At 33.0% G+C, this 22,933-nt stretch overlaps 1 protein-coding gene across 3 annotated transcripts in view; it reads right to left on the bottom strand.

Annotated features, from left to right (window-relative positions):
* MDGA2 (MAM domain containing glycosylphosphatidylinositol anchor 2) overlaps window positions 1-22,933 on the bottom strand; it is a 773,979-nt gene that overhangs the window by 445,430 nt on the left and 305,616 nt on the right. For 2 of the 3 annotated variants that reach the window (XM_036239414.1, XM_016151454.2), the window contains exon 2: window positions 6,922-7,061. In XM_036239414.1, the coding sequence (XP_036095307.1) occupies window positions 6,922-7,061 (140 nt within the window). Of the gene's footprint in view, window positions 1-6,921; window positions 7,064-22,933 lie in introns of those variants that run through there. The other variant, XM_036239415.1, reaches the window with a different exon arrangement.

Genomic DNA, 22,933 nt, shown 5'->3' with positions numbered 1-22,933 from the left:
ACTAAAAGTCTTGGCATTCCTTTTCCTCCAACTCAAATTACTATGACGAATGGCCACAAATTCCTTTGGAGAAGGATTCAGATTATATTTTTGGTGTAAGCTTCTAGTGATATTGCTAGATCCTTCCTCAAAGAAACCTGGCTTCCCTTTCAAACAATGAGTGTTGGCTCTGTGAACTAGTTTAGATTTGGAAACTGGAGGAGTAATTGCAATTTTTTTTTTTTTTTATGATAGTGTAAAATGTCAACCTCCTCTTCACCGGGTGTCATTTTTGTCCATTTATGTAAGTCAAGTACCACTCTAGTTAGCTACCTCTATATTTTATCCCTAAAGACACCATAATCTATTATCTATCACCATAAAGCCCTGTAGATAAAGGCAACCTGGTTGTTATTCTACCATTACTACTCATTACACTGTTTATATCTACATTAAGTTTGTTGGAAAGTGTTACTACCTAGTCTCTGCCATTTCAGAATCCTATCAGCCTGTTGATTTTAAAGATTTTCGTTCCATGGCAGCATCCCCTATTGTAACCTCAGTCTGCAGAGGACAGTCACCCCTGAGCTTCTCAAAGATGCCAGTGCCCATCTGACCAGTGCATTTTTTCATAGTAACAAGATTGTCCTTTGGGAATTCTAAAAATAAATCTCACATAATAAATCTATTTTAACATTCCCATTTCCCTGAGCCTTCTGAGCCCTTATTCAATGTTCTGCAAAGGCAGTTCCTATATTTCTATCTCACTTACTGTAAGTCATCATGTTGGGTGTCTAAATTTCAAAAAGCCATCATAACAGAATATTCTTAGAGATAATTAATCCCAAGTCATGGGAGAATGCTTCCACTTTAAATTCTCCCTGACCCAACGCTATCAAAATCCAGACCTGTACATATTATAGCTAGCTAAAAATCTATTAGCTAAAGCCAAGCATATGACCAAGACTCACTTCAATGGGAGGGGCAGGAATACTCCACCCACTGTATTGGGTTACCTGCAATTGTGTAGTGATGACAGCAATAGCTTAGACTTATTAAGTTGATAGAAGAAATTGCTGTTATTTATCAACAATTCAATAAAAAAATATGATGATTTACTCAGTATTTACTTTCTGCTTGATACTCTGCTAAATGATCTACATGTATTATCTCATTAAGTATATTAACATTTTTTGAGCAAGTGTCTCATGTGTATGTTTTTTCTAAGCATAAGAGTGTCCATGAAATTAAAAAAAAAAAAAAAAAGATGAACTCTGAAATAAGTATAAATTGATTCAGATCTTCTGAGGAACAAAAACAATTCTCTATATTCATGAGGATTTTCATTAAATAAAAAAAAAAAACTTAAGGATAAAGCTGACATACTGGGAGCAAGACATATGAGAAGTTTGAGAGTATATTAAAATTTTGAACCAAAAAAGATTTTCCATATTCCATATAAAATTCAATAAAAATGAAGCTATTTGAAAGTATGACATCAACCACCAGAAAGACTGTAAGTGCTTCCTCTTATACAAGCTGTGGTGAATATATTTACTCAGGTAATCATGAATATAATAAAGATGGATATTGCCAGGGGATGAGACAGATTGTGTATATATGTGTGGGGTGGAGAGACTGTAAAGGTAGCTATTGATATGGAATCTTTGATTAATAAATTTCTGAATTCCTGTCACAAATCCTTTCTCATTTCTACCCAAAGACTCATTAGAAAAATATTAGTTGTTTTAGTCAGAGAGTCTCTCACATGATGCTGCAGACAGATCCAGGATAGATAGATTAATCACAGATTTTAAAAAAGTAAATTATATTTAATTCTATAAACTATGAGCAGAAATACATATAATATTTGATCATTTCTGATTAGATAGCAGGTACCAATTCTGTCCACTTAACTGAACATAAATCCCAAAATCTAATATCTCTATTTTTCATGTTCATGCATTGATATTATTTTTAAAAAATTAAATTGAATAAAAATAAGGAACTATGAATCAAGACACATAAAATATTTGGAAAGGACAGCACACACATAGCAATAATGGTTTTAAATTGAAGAACTTGTTACCAAAGTTTGCTAAGATTTTTCATTATGGTAAGAATGAATCTACATAGAAAATTCATGAGAATAAAAACATCAATAACTCTGCACAGTCTTGACAGTCAAGAATATATTTATATAGTAATCAAATGACAAAATATAATCCCATTATAAAATTGAAAAATGGTATTGCCTTATGTTTTTTATCCAAAAAGCAAACGCTCCCTAGGGATAAGCTGTAATAAACTAGTAGACAGTTTTAATGCTTCATAGGCTAGTGTTTTAAATATACACAATTATTTTTTAAAGGCTGATCTCCAAAAATATTTTAGTGATGAAAAATATTATTCAGATGAAATCTTATTCATAAAGCTGACACATAAAAGTAGAGCTGTTTCAGTTGATGCATGAATTTTTATCTTTGTTTTGTTTTGTTTTTTAAAAGAGAATCCCTTCCAAATATGCATACCTATGTTTGCTATTAAAATAAATTCAAAGATCTTCATATTATAGTGATTACAATAAAACTGGCTTCCTGTCGGAGTAGTCTGAAATAATCAAAGTGTCTACTGGGAAGTTCTTTGTAAAAGTTTGCCATTCTTCCTACCTCATGGTCTCATTTTAAGAACAATGTAATGCAATTAAAATCCTAACATTTATTTAGGTGGGGAATATAAAAAGCTCATTTTCAGATTCATAAAGAAGAGAAAAAATTTTTGAGGTCAATTAAGGAAATACTGAAAAACAATGAGAAAAGACAGACTTATTTTCCTATATACCAAAATAAATTGTAAACTTATAGAAATTAAAAAGCATAACATGGTATGAAGAGGCATAACTAGAATGATAGTATAGAATAATGCAATTTTGCAAGTGATAAAATTTTAAAATATTAAAGTTTTAAAAGTTTTCTCATCAAAAAAATAATTTGTAACTATGTATGCTGAAAAATGTTAACTAGACTTATGGTGATAATTACTTTGCAATACACACAAATATTGAATCATTATGTTGTATACTTGAAAGTAAAATAATGTTATGTGTCAATTATACCTCAAGTTCAAAAAAAAGGGGAAAAAATATCATTTTAAAGCTGTAGAGTGTAATGTTGACTATCTTGATAGATTAGGATAGAGTGAAAAACTGAGAAGATAAAACACTAGACTAATATTTCATCTGATGGAAAAAGCTAGTGCCCAGTGATTAGATCATCAAATATAGAGAGAACTATAAGTTATTAGTAAATAAGCATACAATGTAAGATGTACTAATATGAAAAAGACTTAGGTTCAAAATTTAGAAGCCACAAATAAAAAGATAAAATAATTCCTCTTTTAAAAACAAAAACCTCTAAATAAAAATAACACACACAACATTAAAAGACAACACACTGAAAGGTAAAATGTGTAACATATTTAATAAATATTAAATTTAATTATATAGTATGTAAAAAGTCCCCATAGGAATCACACAATGAAAATCACTAGGCTGAATCTATACTTCTCATGGTCTTTTTTTTTTTTTAATGAAAATGAAACATGAACATATATAATTATATTTATGAAGATGCACTGAACAGGACTAGAAAGTGATATTTCAAACTATTTAATATTTATCTCTGGGAGGTGAGTGGGAGAATGAAAGGAAACATTCATGTAAAATGCCTTACTGTTTAAAACTATCTACAAGAGGACTATATTTATAATTCATTTGTTATTGGTATAATAATATTGAGCCAGAGAGAGAAAAGAGGAAGGGAGAGAGGGAGGGAGGAAGGTAGAAATCGAAAAGAAAAATGAGTAACTGAATCCTGAAATTATAGACGTCTAATGTGAGATTGGTAGATTTACTGGCAAACCGTCATCTCCTTTCTTTCCTACATCCCCATATACTTTTATAATAAGCTCCCATTAAACGGGCAATCTGAACATAGTTCTAGTCCTTGCAAGCGAAGAAATCTAATTAACAGAGATATAAAGTCTCCTCAAAGCATTAAAACACAAAAATATTGAAATTTATTTAAATGAATCTAATTTAAAGTAGGTTATAAGAATGCTAAGAACTATTTTTTGAATCTATTTATTTTCATACCTACACATTCAACTCTAAAATTTAGCCTAAGTAGAAATTATTTAAAAACAATAAAAATCCAGCATGTTTTATTATGTGTTAATATAATGCTTATTATGTGTCAAGAATGTATAAATGTACGTGTATGTACATAATGTATATATAAATATAGTTCTAATACACATTTAACTCTCGACAAGAGTCTGTGATATGGGGATGATGGTATTCATCATCCCTATCACATAGTAGGAAAGCTGAGGCACAGAGAGCAGAGAGGTTAAGGTCCTTCCCCAAAATCACATTAGTAGTTGTGGTGGATCCAGGGTTCTACACAGGCATTCTGGTTCCAGTGTCATGCTCTCAACACTGCATTACAGTGACATCTTCTTCACCTATATTATTTCCCTTGGATACATCAATATTGTCAGGCCACTACACATTGCCAAACAATATGTAATTTAAATAAAGTTTTTAAAATTTTATGTTAAAAATGTTGCCTTAGAGTATTTCTAAAAATGAAAATCTTCCTGACTTTCATTATCACATGAATACGCAAAAGATTAATAAATCTCCCGGAGTGAATAAGGCATTCTCTTCCACTGAGCTTCCAACTATTATTATATTCAGATTAGACAAAGCTGGGAAAAATCTTTCCAGCTTCATGGTATCAGCCAGGAAAAATCATCCTCAGGACCAGCTGCCAACAGCCTGCCCTTCGGTGTTTGGCCAAGATGCCAAGGCCCAGCTGTTCTGTCAGCCTTCTTTATACAATTTGTTGACAAAGAAGAGCCCCAGTTAATTTTTCAAAAAAGCTATGTGAGCTGAAACTGATTCACCTGCAAACACATGATTAATTTCTAGGAATGAAGAAATAACAATACCAAAACAATACATTTTTCTTAAGATTGAAACATTGAAATGTTTACAAACATAAAACTACTTAGGAAAAATAAATAAGGCAATAATTTATTCCTTTGTATCAGAACTTATTTGAGGTTGGCCAGAGATCAAAGATGTATGGAGAAAATAATTTAAAAAAAATTCTAATATTAAGGGAAGATAAGGATAGAGATAAGAGATAAAGGGAGCAGAATTGCTGGGATGACTTTAAAACAGATATAAGAAGTTGTATCTTTTAAGTAAAATTTGGGAGAAGGTGCAGAACTGGGCACATTCAGTGTGGGAATAATGAGACATCAGGAAGTCTTCTCTTGCCATAAACTGTCTCCATTAAAGCAATCTGTGGCTTCTTTTAGATTTATTTGGACTTTCTTGTTTTGATCCCAACTTTTTGATTCTGGAGTTCTTATTCTATGTAATAAATACAAAAATATAATGGAATCGTAACAATATTCAATTTTCTTTGACATAATATTCTCGAGTTAATGCTATCATTTTTTTAATTTTAGCAAAGTATTTTCACTGAACTACATTGTTTTCTCCATAAACTATAAAATAAAAATGTTTACATATCAGTTTCTTTGTCTATATCAAGTTTTAACAATTATTGCTTCTGTCCTTATATGTTTAACTTTATAGTCATTTTTTTCTACCTAGTCTAATTATATTGGATAAAATTTTGTAGAACTCAGTTTTATTAAGACAATTTTATTCTTTAATCAATTTTCAGTTAATAGCAAATGATATAAATTGAAATTTTAGCTATTGTGAACTTCAATATTTTTAATAATTTTTAATAGTTACTTTTTCTAGATTATTTTTACTGTTTTCAATTTTACCAACAGCATTAGCTTTATAAAACACATTTTACCATCTTAGTTTTAGGTATAGGCTTGTCTATCAATCTATTGCTTCATTCTGAGAAGAGTACCTGCTTATTTTTATTTTTCTGAAAAGTCAAAATGGTAGTCAAAATATCCTTTAGTATTAAGAGTTAAGGAAGGCAAGGACAAAACTCAAGGTTAAAATGATGGGTTCAGGAAATCACATTGCTCTTTGCTTTCCCCTATGGAGTTGTATTAGCTGGATTTTTTTCCCCTGTAAAATAAGTATGTGTTAAATACGTAATTTGTCTACCAAATGAGACTTTTCCATCATAGCATTTGTATTCATTACCAATGTATATTTTGAACTAGTCAGGTTAAATATATGACAGTAAGAATTGGCAATTAATGAGTAAAACGCCCTGAATATTCTGTATCTGAATTAAATTTTTACATTATAGTTACATAGCCTAACTATATTATCTTATATCTAATCTAACCCTTTCTTTCAATCTTACAAGCTTCTTTGCTCATTGTGTATAAATTTTGTGCCCTTTGAAAGTCTTAATATCTGTTCCTGCTATTAAATTAGTTTATGAAAGCTGTGGTGCATGACTCTGAGAGTCTGAATGCACAGAACACCTGCAAACATTTGTTTTTCAAAGTTGTCTATGAATATAATAACTAGGTGTAGGAAAGTACATGTGACCTCGTGCACCACATTTTTCAGAACAAATGCTTCCTCTGCTGCAATTATGTCATCATGAAATCATGTTTCACATTCTAAAATAAACTCATTGCCACATAAATTGTTATCTTACTAAGATATTTTTGTAGCTGTCTTTTTAACAGCTTCCTTAGAAGCGTCTTCCAAATGTCTCACAATACCAAAACAAAAATGTCTTTTTTTATCTTATCCACATGAATACTTCAGACTTGAATGTTCAGCAACCACCACTCTTATGCTGTATTATGACACACATGTCCTTAAATTTTATACACACAAATATTTTTAGCTAAATCTTGTAAAATATACGCTTTTGACTTCAAAGGGAGTTTTCCCCAACATCACGGTTCGGGGCTCACCTGTGGACGTGGATGTCCGGTGACCAGACAGGTCAATTCTAGAGTTTCTCCTTCGCGTATAGTGTAGACTCTTTCGGAGTAGCGCTCCTCCTCGATGTTACAGGCCAGGCCTGAATGCACAATACGAACCGTTGGGGGAGCTGTTGAGTCAGGAAGAAAGATAAGATACAGAAAAAACGTAAGTAAACTATCTTCCCGTGAATCATCCTCGTTGTAAGAGCAATTCTTATTAGACTTAACCATAGTCAGATCCATCAATTTTAGCACTCTGAGAATCCTCTAGGGATTAAAAATTTTTCTGGATAGAAAGTTTTGAATTTAACAGTCATCGATACATCCTGAAAATGGCAGCAGGGAACAGAGTAGTGAGAGAAAACTGTTAATTCAGAAATTCACCATCATTATAAAACCACATGATAAAATTTGATTGTCAAAGCATGAGAGATCCCTTCTTTTTTGAAATGCAAATTTTAATAAAGGATACTGTCTAAAAACTAGGTAGTGAAAAAAAAAAGACCATTGTTAAAAACAAAGAAATTTGAATTGAAGACACGTATTTTTCTATTAATTTTATAAACCCCGTGGTGCAAATAAGAAGCTAAGGAATGAGAAGATTTGATTATCAGGAATCGAACATCAACTTAATTTTCAATAGACTCCTGAACAAACATGAGTGAAAAATGATCATTAAATTAAGCCACAGAAGAAGTTGATAAATTGATTCCTAAATGTAAAATTCTGATTTAAGAAAGACTAGTTCTCATGAAGCTAACCAATATACTAATTTTCTTCTACTTCAGTACCACACAGGCCCATAAAACTTGACTAGCACACAATGACTCACAAGTCACTGGAAACCCACTATATGCAAAAAAACTCTTTGGGTCATAACAAACTTACATAAGAGGATATGCTTCCTGTCACCAAAGAGATTACTGTTAGTAACTAGCTTCAAATTTAAGATTATCCCCATTTGTGAATTCAATATTTTTGTCTGTAATACATTTAGGAGTGGAGGAAAAAGAGTTATCCTAATTAAAGGCAAGTGAAAAGGCTATGTATATCTCCATATAAAAGACAGTAGTACTCTCAAGAAGTTTCTGGTAATAATTTCAACCTAAACAGTTTTTTTATTAGTAGAGGCTGTGGTTCCTTAAAAAATTAATGTAGACATATTTAGCTTTTTTAATATAATTTTAAAAGGATTATGAATCCTATAGAATTTGATGAAAAACTTGGTGATCCTATAGAGGAAATAAAATGATTATGTCTTATTTATGGAAAAAAATCTTTCTAGGAAAATCTGTTTTGAAAATTTAAAAAAAACCTTAATTATCTAATATGTTGGTTGATATAACACAAATGTATGGAACACTCATAGAGTTTAATTATAGAAAGGGACATATTTTATTATCCTGTTCACTCTCAAAGAGAAACTGGATAGAAAAGCCTACTTATAGGTAACAAAAAACTGGTTATTTCAATTTTTTTCCAGATACTCAAGCAGAGTCCTGTCCTTCAACCTTCAAATTCAGGGTCCCACTTTCCAATATCCAGCATCAAGTGACATGTAAAAACATCCAATAGTAGGGCAAGAATAAAGATTATTTTCAGAAGAGTAAGTCTTACATTTAGTATGTACAATAAACTCCCAAGAACGTGTTTAAAATATAGATTCATAGAATACACACAGACTTGTTATGTGGGCATAAAATCCCAGGAATTTGCATTTTTACTGAACATTCGGGATAATAACATAACAGTGCTACGTAGACCAGATCATGAGAAATAATTTTCTGAGTCTTACAAATATTTGTAGACTAAGGAAAAATACTCCAAAGATGAAAGGTCCTATTTCTTTTATTTTTTTTCAAGTAACTAAACTTTATGCTATGCATCATTTTGTTGGTTTGAAAAATTAAATGATGCTTAAACAAATCAAATGTTTTGTTTGGTCTATAAAACCAATTAATTATTCATTTTCTATCATGTCTTTGGACTCTGTCTAGACATTGTAATAATTTGCTTAGTCTTATGATATTAGGAATTTTCATCTGTAATGTTCGGGTGTTCTGTTTTATTTCACAAAATGTTTCCTATAAATCATTTCTTATAGTCATCAAATTTAAACTTCAATTTAGACAACTAACACTAGAGAATTACTTACTTTTAAACATTTCTTTTATATAACCATATACATATTATATATATACATCACATTAACAAAGTGATGATAATCAATAAACACTTGCAAAATATAAATAGAAAATAGTTTCATTACCTTAAAATATACTTCTGTGCCAAATTTAGCTTAATAAGTGATAGCCCTCAAGTTTATTAATACATCTAAATATATAGTAACATGACATCCTTTCCAGACTAATTTACACTTGTTATTTTTGTTTTAATTTCAAGTTAATGAATTGTATTGCTATTTTTAAGATATATCTTTCAAAGTATCATTATGCAAATAAGTAGCTTTATTTAAAACATTTAAATTATACAGTCAGCACATTGTGTTCATTTAAAAGGGTTAATTTTCTGCTATTTTCTTCTATATTTTAACACATTCTTGGAAAAGTAATTGCCTGTATAGTGCAATCATCATGAACCTAACACCTATTTTATGAGATGGTAGAAAATTCTACCGAATTGTAAGTGTTGAAGATGTATTTTTCCTAGTAGGCTTTAAAATATACACTCAGTACTTCAGGTTGGGGGATGAGTAAAAAGGGTGCAAGGAATTAAGAAGTACAAACTGTCAGCAATAAAAATAGTCTCAGAGATATAAAGTACAACATAGGGACTACAGTCAATAATACTGCAATAACTGTGTTTGGTGCCAGATGGATCCTAGACTTACCAGGGTGATCAGTTCCCAAGGTACATAAATGTCTAATCACTATGCTGTACACCTTGAACTAATATAATATTGTATGTCAACAGTAACTGAAAAGTAAGTAAAAATTAAATATACATATGCTCAGTACTTCAGCTGCTCAAAGATCTGATGAACATTTTAGAAGCTTCCATTAACTCTTTTAGTGAGCAGAAAGCTCAACCTAAAAGATCTTAGAGCTCATATGAGTCAAGGTTCTCATTTCCAAATTAGGGAAGCAAAGTGTGAGGACATTGAGGGGAAGCAGGGTTTGCCACCCCAAAATATGCCTTTTGGGATATTGATTATTTTAAGCTGGCTATTTTTAAGAAACAAAGACCTTTGACCTTCCTTCTAACTACCTAAAGGAATTTAGATAGAGGACCTGTTCCAGGAAGTGAGCTATCATAGATAACTATGGTTTAAGGTGAACTAGTGTGCAATAGACAGGGCAATACTTAGCAAGGTCCTTTTAATAAAAGTCCTCTCTGTGTCCCATTGTTAAAGATGACCCAGGAAATATTTATTCACCAAAGATTTGCTTTTCCATCTCCATGTGAATCGCCTTCCTTCTCCTCAAAGTCCCAAGACACAACCCCCACTTCTCCTTAGCTCAAGATGGCTATAAACTTTAACTCCACACTGTCCTCTGGGTCTCATCTTCTTATGAAACCCTCATGTATACATAGATAAGTTTGCTTATTTTTCCTGTTAATTTGTCTCATGTTAATTTGTCTCATGTTAATTTGATTATTAATTCGGCTGGAAGAATTTGGTAAGGTAGGAGGAAACGTAATTTTTCTGCCCCCACAAATTGAAGTGACCTGGCCACAGGTCTACAGCTAGTTGTGGCCTAAATGAGGACAGAATCGGTGTCTCTTCTTTTCACCACTTCATGCCATAGAAACTATGTCTGATGTAGTTAAATTAGGGTTCTAAATAACTCCTAGACTAACCAAGACTAGACTGTAGGAATAAAAAAAGACTGAGAAACTGTTCATGAACTAGTTGGAGCAACATAATGTATATAATGTAAATAGTATAATTATTAGAAGCTTAACCAATACACAGTTATATTCACCATCCTGCCTCCAAGCCCTGCCATATCCATGAAATCTTACAACTACCAAAATAATATTTTGAAATTTCTATTTCGTCATGCCATTTTCTTGCCTTAGAATCTATAATGTCTCTCAATTATATTTCACAGGATCGTAATTCTTCTATATGGCATCTAGGTACCCGGTAAACTAGGGGTCCCCAACCCCTGGGCCGCAGACCAGTACTGGTCCACGGCCTGTCAGTAACTGGGACGCACAGCAGGAGGTGAGTGGCGCTTTGAGAGAAGCTTCATCTGTATTTGTGGCCACTCCCCAGCTCTAGCATCACCACCTCAGCTCTGCCTCATATCAGGCATTAGATTCTCATAGGAGCACGGGACCCTAGTGCCAAAAAGGTTGGGGACTGCAGCTGTAAAAGGTCCCACTTCTCTGTAATATCAGCCCAACATCAGTAGGAAGGTAAAAAGCAATGAATTCTGAGTGTCTTTGCTCATGATGTTTCCTCATCTCTAATTATAAGACTGCTATATGGACCAATGTTCCTGACAACTTCTTGAATTACTTAGCAATAATTTCATTTTCTTTTTTTCATCAGATCCATTCCACCCAGTGAGTCTCCTTTTCCTGAACATTATAACATGAAGTAGGTACCTCTTTGTCAGGAGGAACATCATTTTTGGCATCTGTCCCATATGACATAATTTGGAGCACAGAATAGGTGCTTAATAATTAATTTATAATTTGTTTTATCACTACAATGACACTAATCTCATATTTTAGCAAAATATCGACTATCATGGCACTGAATTTACTTTAAATATAAACACAGTTTGCAATACTATATCTGAAGCAAGACACATTCTATCCTCAGTCTTGTTGGAAAAAGCCTCAATTCATCATCCTGAAATTGGACTAAGGGTTATGATTCCCCTTGCCCTGTAGAGTCAGCAATAAATTAAAATGTTAAAATATTGCATGAGACTCATATTCATCCAAATCTGCTTGCAGTAAACCAAATCCCATTACATAAAATCTTTCCTAACACTAATCACATCAAGTCTCTTAATTTGAGTAAACTGGCTTAGAGTTCAAGAGTTCAGCCTAAAAGGGCAAACGAGAGACTTTTTTTTTTTTTTTTTATCTTGTTAGAGTATACTTTTGAAAGTTAAACCGAATTCTCTCTATATTCTGCTGGAGAGAGAACACAAATAAATTATTCTCTAACGACAACAACCAGGAGCATTTTCAGCCTTTCATCTCACATACAGACTTTCAAGCATGTATTTATTGAGCAACTGCTATAGATCAGACACAAGGCTGTGTGCTGAGGACGTGAGGATTAATACTGTGTGCTGCACCATCTAGGAGCTTACAGTCTATTGGGTCTGTCCAATTTATCAAAAGCAAGAGCAAACAAAAACAAAACAAAACAATTACAATTAAACAGAATAGGTATTCTAACAGAAGAAAGTGAAAAGTGCTATAAGAGGAGAAAGTAGAACATGACAAAATTTGCCTGGGGGGTTCCAACAGTTTTCACAAAGTCAGTGACATTTAATGCAGCTTATAAAGATGCATGTGGTAAGAACAAAAAAGAAAGGACAATCCAGACAATGGAAATAGTGTGTTCAAAGGCATGTCTGTAAGAGACTGCCTGCAGTGTTAGGAAATAACTACATTAAAATGCAGTCCATGTAGTTTATAGTTTACTGCAAACCTTAACACTTTCTCAACTCACCGTATATCTCCAGACACAGGAGAGATACCGTAGAGTCCCGGAATAGAAATGAGGGGAGAGACTTACTTTAGAGGTCTTGTTACACAAGACTTGGGGATTAACTGAACTTGGGGGTGAGGGAAAGGAGTTCAGAAGACACTAAAATTTATACTTAGGTTATCTAGGTGAAATAAGATAATTTTTAAATAGAATATTCTCTCTTAATCACCATGGACCACACATTACTCACAATTGGTAGAGGCTTGAGATGAGGGAATCTGAGACCAAATCATGGAGGACTTTGTAAGAGTGAGGACTTAGATACAAAATGTTTTTGATGAAGAAGCTTTTTCCAGTAACGGGCACTCTCCTGAAGGACATGCTGTTATTTGCCAGTAATTGGTTTGGTGTCAGTTTTCTCTCCTCTAATAACCATAAGTAATAGCTTTGTACTTTTTTAAATCCCTGAAATATCTGATCCAATTATTCTCTGGAATCAAGTTGCTAGTAAAATTTGTCACTCTTCTACAGTGGTCAAAGTAACTTATGTTCTTGGTTCAGGTCATAAATTGGGATAGTAGTTTGGAAGAGAGGGATTCTCGCCAGATCCTTTGTAGAAGCCCTGGTAAAGAGATCAGTAAACCACTCTGCCCAGCATCCTCCACACACTCTAGATTCTGTGTGTGTGTGGGGGAGAGAGAGAGAGAGAGAGAGAGAGAGAGACAGAGACAGAGAGAGACAGAGAGAGACAGAGAGACAGAGAGACAGAGAGACAGAGACAGAGACAGGGAGAGAGGACATCTCACATCTTTTACTCTCCCATGGTCAGACAGAGATAATAGAGATGGCGTTGTTACTTAGCACCATTCTCTTAGCAGTCATTCAGTTTGACTTGTAAAGCAAACACAACAATAATCACATTTTCTTCCATTTTTCTTTTCAGTGATTATATGATTTCATAAAACACTTCTCAGTTTTCTACATCTTGCATTTAGCTAATTGGCACTGCCATTAATTAGTCTCTTCTGCTTATGTCACAAATTCCAATAGCATATATGGATAGTACTTCTAAAAAATGATGTCATCCATTCTCATTTTCTCTCATTCCTACCTCACTTTTTCACAATGATCTCTGTGTGACTTTTAAATTAAGTATTGTATCTAAAGGTCTTGTCCATAATTATTCCTTTGCTGAACATCATTCTCCTTAGGCCCATTCTATTACATATTTTAATATCACAAACTCAAATATAGAAAAGAATATGAAAATTTGAGAGAGAAAGTAAAGAATTCGGTTTCAGATGCTGGTAGTGATCTGACCAACAATTGACAAATTGTTGCTGACCATAAAGATTTAGAACTTTAAAATGGCAGTTGATGGTTGACAGCAGTAGAATAGATAAAATCTCTAAGACAGAGTACTTAGAGCACAGAATAATAAATTAAGAGGATAATTATAGAACCATGAAGAATGTGAATTATTAATACAGAGAAGCCAAGGAATGATGTTTAGTATGATTATTAAGACAGGTAGATGGAAAACAAAGAAAATGTGGTGCTTTAAAAGTTATACGAAGAGATACTCAAGCATAGTAAAATGTCTAAAAATGTCACTACAGAATTGTCAATTAAGAGGAGCACAGTAAAGAAGTCATTTCTTTTGACAATTAGGAAGTCATTGGAAAATTTCAAGTGAGATATAGCTGTAGAGCAGTGGGGTCAAAAAATGAGTGAGGTGAAGTTTGAGTGAAATGGAGAAAAGTCTTAGTAGGTCAAACCAAGATAAAGGCAAAAATTAAAACTGCTATTGAGGTTTACCAATATGTAAAGAGAAATAGTAAGTATGAACTTGAATATTTTAGCAATAGTATAACCACCATCTCAAGATTGCAAAGAATAATAATTTACATTATAAGAAATAAACCATAATGTTCGTATTTCCAAACTAACTGTAACTTTTTGCTAATACTGTATTATTTTTCTAGTATCCTTCATCATTCTTTTAAAATTAACATCCCTAAAATCTCCCTTTCTTTTTATTCTTTCTTTTATTTCTTTCTGATGGTTTACTCTTTTACAAGTTTATCTTCGACAACTTCTGTACCACATATGCAAAAATCCCTTAAAACTGTCTAATCTCTTATATAAACAGAATCAATCAAGTTAATCCCCACAGCATATAAATATACTTAGTCTCTCCCATATTAAAAAAAAAAAAACTGAGACAAAATAACAACATTTATCTTTCCATCAACACTCCTGCTCTTATCTCTCCTTTACAGTCCAGTGATTAGAAATAATGGTGCACACTTTAAGCTATACTTTTGCACCTGCTTTGTAATCCACAGTCCACAGCAGTCTAGTTTCTGCTCTATGATTTATATTTTTAAAAAATAATCACACAGCAGAAAAATAGATCGCTTTGATTAGTTACTAATTTTTTGTCACTATTTTGATCTCTCACCTCTTCTTCAGTTTTTGTTAACCTCCTTCACTTCCATACAACTATAAGGATCTTTTAAAATTATATACTTACTCTATACTTCAAAATAATATACACTACTAGAGTTGACTCGAACAACACAGGTTTGAATGGCAAGAGTCCGCTTATATTTTTTTCAATAAATAATTTGGGGCTTTTGTATCTGCAAGTTTTGCATCCAAAGAGTCAACCAATTTAGGATTTAAGACAATATTTTCACATTCTCAGCTACAGATTCCCAACCTTGGATAGGAAAATACCGTTTTTAGTCTACAGTTGGTTGAAATCTGTAGATGAGGAGGGCCTACTACAGTTAAATTTGGGGGAAGTCGTTATACTTGGACTTTTGACTGAACAGGGGTCAGCTCCCCTAGTTGCCTTGTTCAAAGGTTAACTGTATTACATCCCACTATTATACTCACAACAATCGTGAAATATAAACACATTTCCAAGTATATACATAAGCAAAATATTTAATTTATAAGTCTATTCCAATAATTTCCTCAAAAAATCATTTAAACTCTCTTTGTCATTATAATTTTAATACCAAAGAACAATATCCTAATACACAAACAACATTATTTTAAATCAGCGTTTAGCTCATTTGATTTGTTTGCTTCTATTATTTTGAATTAACAACTATTTTAGCATTAATGTAAACTTATCTCCACACCCCTTCTTCCTCCAACCCTTATATTTGGTTACCACTGTATTCCTGTTCACTGGAGAGAAATACTTTTTTATCTTTTTCTGATGGGCTATAAAATGAAAGTAGTAAGGTCCTGTTGATTACTCTGGATTTAATCAAAAGAAGCTCACATCTACTTCATATGATTCCAGTGAAAAGGTCTGAATTCCTAAAGGTTTTGAATATTTTGTATTATTTCCTCAGCGCATGTTGAGCAACATTGTTATAAATTAATTGAGCCACCTTGAGGAATTCTCCAAAGCCCAAAATCAGGTAAGAAAATTAAACCATGAATCCACTGGTTTTAGAAAGCAACCATTTAGAAAGCAACTGTTTCCTAAATAACAGAAGTTAACATGAGTTTTTTAGGTTAGTGTTAATCAACAATTTAAAGCAAAGAGTTTTAAAAATTCAAGTTATATGTTTATATACAATAGATACCATTTGAGAAGATAGGAGAAAGTTTGTCATCAAAAGAAAATGACATTTATTAACAATGTAATTATGTACACAAGAATTTAAACAAAAATAATACAATCTAAATATTAAAACAATGATAAAAGCAATATTTTTAGTAAAAAAAAACTACCTTTAATGTCATCTTTTAACATTTGCAAATAAAAGTACTAACTTCACAGAAAATTGAATACATAACAGCAAAATATTAATCTGAATTTTCTTCCACAAAATAACATATGTATCCTATTATTTTAAATGGAACACTATAAAAATTTTAAATTTTATTGCATGAAGATTTCCACATTTGCAACTTCAGATGTCATTAGCATACCTTTCTTCATTTTCATCTAGAACTGTAATCAACTAATATCTAAGTCTAAAACTTCAAAGTCTCTTGTATGTTATACAGATTTTTAAAAAAAATCAAGTTTCCCTGAATCTAAAGTTCTTAACATTCTTTTCAAATACAGCATTTTACAACCTATGACATGTACGCCAGAGATGAACCATGGGCCACCAAGTCTAACATTTCCATCCATGGCCACTAGTCATCTATATTCCCCAGTCTCGACACATATTCTCTCCCCAAGACCTCACTATGTTCTACGCAGAACTTTCCAGGATAAATATTTGACCCACATCAGGAAAATATCTGAAATATTTTAGTAATCTCCTATTTTATCCATAAAGGAATCATGTGAACTAAGTTAGGTACCCTAACTTGAAGGAGAAGATTGGGAACTGCACTTTCCCCTTCTTGGGTAGGAATGCGGTATTCTATACATAAACTCTTGGCTTTCAATTGGATCCTATGCTATGTCCTGACTTGCCTCCAGCTTAAGTTTGAGTATGTCTCTAGCTCATCAGCAAATTTTAGAAAACAAACAAAAAAAACACTCCAGAAATTTGGGAAGCTAGACCATAGACTGACAACAACAACAACAACAACAACAACAACAACAACAAAACAGCTAAGATAGACATGCACTTGCTTTTATGGTACCATTTTTTATGGTTTTGAGTCAGGAATGAGGGAAAATGAAGGAGATGGGGAAACTACCTCACACTGCCAAGAGGGAGGCAACATTTAATCCTTAAAAACTTTGGTTAGGTCTCTTCTCCTTCTCTAAAATCAAGCTTGTGAAATAGCTTTCTCTCGATAATGTCAGAAGCCATATATCATGTGATCAGTGTGTCAAAGTATCTTACAGAAGTAGGATTCCTGAAGCCAAAGGTACTAACTGCATTATTTTTAAGCCCCTCTGGACTGAATACATACTTCAATGTACTCACCCGTCTCTAAAATTAAGAGCTTTTCAGCTTTGTTGGAAAGAATTACAAAGCCCCAGAAAATACTAACAACTAAAATAAAATTAGTCTCATCATTGTGCTGCAACCTTAATCACAAATTAGATATTTTGAGAAAGCCATTATTTCTTCCCATCTATCTCATTAAGAAAACAAATGAGATTTACTACAGAATATGCCAAAAAATGAAAACTTCAATTTGCTTCACCAAGAGTAGCAATGGCAGACAGAGAATTTTGAGAATCTAGCCTGCCAATTGTCCCACTGTTTCTCTCCATTGAGAAATTACTGTCATTGTCTTTCACTCTCCCCAAGAAAGACAAGGTCTTTGGCATGTAACAAAAATGGCTTTTGGACCCCAGAATAGAGAAATCAGTGTGATAGTGACACAAAACCTAAAGTCCCCTTCTGAACCAGACAGAAGAGTGATGATCAAATAAGCAAAAATGATTCAGACTCCACCAGGGTAAAACTCTCATGGACTGAGAATTTAGCAAATGCCAGGCACTTGTGCAACACATGTTATTTTTGATGATCTCTAGATCTCTCTAAAACCCTAAAAAGTACATTCTTAATTTCCATTTGAAAAAATGAGAAACCCCAGAGAAGGTCAGTGTGAATCGTCAAAATTTAGTTTTAAGTTTAGTTCTGCCTTGTACTAGAAACAAATTTTGTTGTATATAAATTATATATTACATTAAGTAATTTAATATAATATGTTAAATAAATTTATTATATATAAATATTTTTCCTTTTTACTATGCTCTATCCCCACTTTTAAAAAGTTAGATATTCCTTTATGTCTTTGGAATTTAAGGGAAAAGATAGAAAGAAAATGACAATTTATTTACATTCTGATAGGCAAAAAAACATATTTTTATTAAATTAATTGATGCCATAGTTCAAAATAAAAATTTTTGCCTAAATCATGCAATGTGAAACATAAGCGATTATTAGTAAATATTATCATTCAACTTCATTTTTTAAAAATATTAGGCTTTAACTATTTCAAAAACATATATACAGGAGCTGAGAAGCTGCCTAAAATTTCTGTTCAATTTCCATTCTCTTGAGGATGAGGTTTTGAAATCAGTCCTGTCAGTGGTTCATCTCTGTAGCAATCTGATATGGCATTCCCCAAGAAGATTCTTAAATTTGCCATCTCTCAAATCACCTATTAACTCATATCCCAGGGCTGGACTTAACACTTTTCTCCTCAATCACCTGTGCTTGGCTTGTCATAGAACAAGACTCTGTTCTCAACTTTAAACATTTTCCTCATTCTCCTAAATAAATTCATAAATATCCTTTCTAAGAATTATCATGATTGTTATTAATAATAGTGTTAGGTTCTGTTAAAAAAATAAACAATATAGGAAATTTGCAGTGTCACAAAATCTTAAAATCTTAAGGTTAGTAGCAAGTCAAATGGGTGACCTACGACCTTAAATATGCACAAGATTTTTATAATTAATTTTATATACTTCACCTCTCTTCTCTATTGCAGACTTCTAATAAATGGTATTTACTTGAATATTTTTAGCAAATAAAGATATACATGAAATAATAATTATTTGTAGCCATTGCCTCTTAATGTTAAACATAAAACAGTTATGCTTAAATTCCCATAACACCAGTTGTCTAACTTTAATTTTAAATGTAATGCTGGAAATTCTTCTAATTTTACCCCAAAGAATTGATAAGATCATGTCTATGAGACTAAATAAGATATTCAGACTTTAATTAGTCCAGATTATAGCACAACCGGGTCATTGCCTTTCAAAATCTACTTCCAAAAATGAATGACCTATAAATATATTCGATTCTGTTCATCATAAAAATTTTTTAAAGAAATCAAAACCATTAAAGTATCTAGTTTTCCCTAAGATATTTGTAAAGATAAAAAAATCAATAAATAAAACCTAATGTGGTAGTAAGTGTGAGGCAGTATAAAGCTTCATATTTGCTGAATGGAAATCTACAGTTTTTCAGGGAAATTTTTCCAATGTAGGCACAAATGTAAAATACACATAACTTGTGCATCATCTCTTTTAAAAATGACTGTATAGAGACAAATTAGGAGTTTCAAAATAGTCACAGGGATGTGAAGTGCAGCATACAGAATATAGTCAATAATATTCTAATAACTATGCATGATGTCAGATGGGTACTAAACTAATTAGGGGGATCATTTTATTATATAAATGCCTGTATACCTGAAACTAATATTTAATAATATTGAATGTAAATTCTAATAAAAAATAAAAATTAAAAAATAGGATGAAAGACAAAAACAAAAACAACCAATAAAAAGAGACAAATTGCCTAAAAATGCATTAATATCTCCACCATAATTTTATAATGGGAAAATTACTAACAACAGCATATGTGGAAAACTAATAAGCTATTAAACACGGTTATGCCATCAACAAAACAAAAAGAAAACTGACTAATTGAGAGAAGTTTTTAGCTAATGATACATTTGATAAGAGGTTAATATCCAAAATATATAAAGAACTCATACAACTCAACAACAAAAAAATAAACAATTCAATTAAAAAATGGGCAGAAGACCTGAACAGATTCTTCTCCAAAGAGGAAATACAAATGGCCAATAGCCACATGTAAAGATGTTCAAGGTCACTAATCATCAAAGAAATGCAAATTAAAACCACAATTAAGGGAGGAGAAAAATATGACGTCAATGATTGAGGTTCTGTTTATCTCTCTGGTGACCAAATCAAAGTTGTGACAGAAACAAGGGACAAACAACAAAGAAAATTGCCTGGGATCTAGACAAACAAGTCATACAACTAGAGAGAAATCTAAGAAATCACCTTACAATGACAGAAGGTAGGACCAAAGGGGAGGGGGTCTCAAGTGTCTGAGTGGGACAGGGGCAGCGGCAGTGGCAACTGCAGATGCCTCTTAAAGAGGCTGTGTCTGTGAGTGAACTTTTGCAGTGATGGACTCGCTTACTCTGAGCACCAGTGTTGGTTCAGCTGTGCAGGGGGTACCAGGAATTTAAGAGGGGGACATCAAGTTGTTGGAGTGGGGGCCCAGGCAAGACTTGCTCTGTATGGAAGTGCCAGCAGCATCCATTGTTCCTCTGTTGAGCCCTCCTGCTTACCAGTGCCTGGATTCAGCACCACCATAATGGAGACCTCACCAAACTGGATAACAGAGGTTGCTCTGCCCAGAGGATTCCTTGAAACTCTGCCTCTCGCCACTCATGGCCCCACCCAAGCCACATCCAGGTTTGTCCTCCAGAATCTGGTGTGCCTTGCTGAGCCTTGGCTTCTGGCATGGCCTCTTGAGGCAACTATAAGCACAGCATCTGTGGATTGCTTGCCGAATCTTAACAAGTGGCCCTGGAGAGGTACAGTCTGGGGCTAAATTTGACATGCAGCTGAACCTCTCTCAGGACTGTGCCACAGGACACCTACCACATAAAGCCACACAAATAAGGCTGGAAGACTTAAGAGCTTTGCTGAGTACATAGAAACAGACACATAAAGGCAGACAAAATGGGAAGACAAAGAAGCAGAAACCATATGAGAGAACAGAACAGAGATCCAGGAATAATGGAGTCAAACAATCTAACAGATGCAGAGTTCAAAACACTGGTTATAAAGATGCTCAATGAACTTATGGGAAGTATAGATGGATGCAATGTGAACTTTAACAAAGAGATAAAAAGTTAAAAATTGGAATATAAATTATAAAAGGAAACCAGTCAGAAATGAAGAATACATTATCAAGATGAAAAGTGTATTAGAGGGAATCAACAGAGTGGATGAAGAAGAGGATCAAAACACTGAGACAGAGTATGGGGAATCTAAGAACTCTCAATCAGAATGGCAAGAAAAAAAAAGCCAAGACAATAATAATAATTCGAAGATCCTATGGGACATTATTAAATGTAAAAATATGCATGTCATAGGGGTACCTGAAGGAAAACAAGATGTTGAAGAGCTATTTAAAGAAATAATGATGGAAAACTTCCTTAACCTGATGAAGGACAAAGACATAAAACTTCAAGTAGTTCAGAAAGTCTCAAAAATCAGGAACCTGAAGAGGCCCACACCAAGACACATCATAATTCAAATGCCAAAGGTTAAATACAAAGAGATATAAAGAGAAAATCTTAAAAGCAGCAAGGGAAAAGCAGTTACCTACAAGGGAGCACCCGTGAGACTGACAGCTGATTTATCAACAGATACTATGCAGGACAGCAGGGCCTGGCACAAAATATTTGATGTGGTGAAAACCCAAGATCTACAACCAAGAATATTTTATATAGCAAAGCTGTCATTTAGAGTTGAAGGACAGATAAAATGCTTCCCAGACAAAAATAAGCTAAAGGAATTTATCACCACCAAGGCAGTATTACAGGAAATGTTAGAGAGACTTCTTTAAGGGAAAAAAAAAAAATGCATCAAAAACAGGAATAAAGAATGGTAATAACTACATTCTTATCAACAAGTATCTCAAATAGAAAAGTATTAAGTGCTCCAACCAAAAGATAGAGTGGCTAAATGGATAAGAAAACAGGACCCCTACATATTCTACCTACAGGAGACTCACTTCCAGTTAAAAGACACACACAGAGTAAAAGAAAGGGGTTGGAAAAAGATATTACCTTGATGGACCTAGAGGGTATTACAATGAATGAAATGTGTCGGAGAAAGAATGGCAAATACCATATAATTATATGTATATGTGGAATCTAAAGAACAAAATCAACAACAACAACAAAAGTGGAAATAAAGTCATAGATGTAGAGAAAATTTAGAAGGCTACTAGATAGGAGGGGGTTGGTGAGACAAAAAAAAAGGCAAAGAGATTAAGAGGTACAAATGGAGAGTTGCAGAATAGACATGGAGATGTAGAGTATAGCATGGAGAAGATGGTTAATAATGTAATAAATATGTAAGAGGGAAGAAGGGTACTAAATTTAGTAGAGTGATAAATTTGTGAGTTATGTGGATCTCTGACCACTATGGTATACAACTGAAACTGGTATGTTTCAATTATAATTGTATACCAATTATAATTGAAAAAAAAAACTCATTGAATTGTACAATGTAAATACAAGTGACTAATTGTCTATTATATTTCAATAAAGACAAAAAAAGCCTACAATGAGATATCACTTGACACTTGTCAGAATAGTTCATCAATAAATCAAAGAACAAGTGTTGGCAAGGATGTAGAGAAAAGGGAACTCTCATACATTGTTAGTGGGGTTGCAAATTGGTACAGCCGCTATGGAAAACAGTCTGGAGGTTTCTCAAAAAATTAAAAATGGATGTACTTTTTGATCCAGCAATTGCACTTCTGGGTATTTATCCAAAGAAAACCAAAACAATAATTCTTAAAGATCTATGCACCCCAATATTCATGGCAGCACAATTTA

This window comes from Rousettus aegyptiacus, unplaced genomic scaffold, assembly GCF_014176215.1.
Source record: "Rousettus aegyptiacus isolate mRouAeg1 unplaced genomic scaffold, mRouAeg1.p scaffold_m13_p_3, whole genome shotgun sequence".
Classification (NCBI taxonomy): Eukaryota; Metazoa; Chordata; class Mammalia; order Chiroptera; family Pteropodidae; genus Rousettus; species Rousettus aegyptiacus.
The sequence above is the reverse complement of the archived record's forward strand: the minus strand, read 5'-3'. Positions and strand labels throughout refer to the sequence as shown.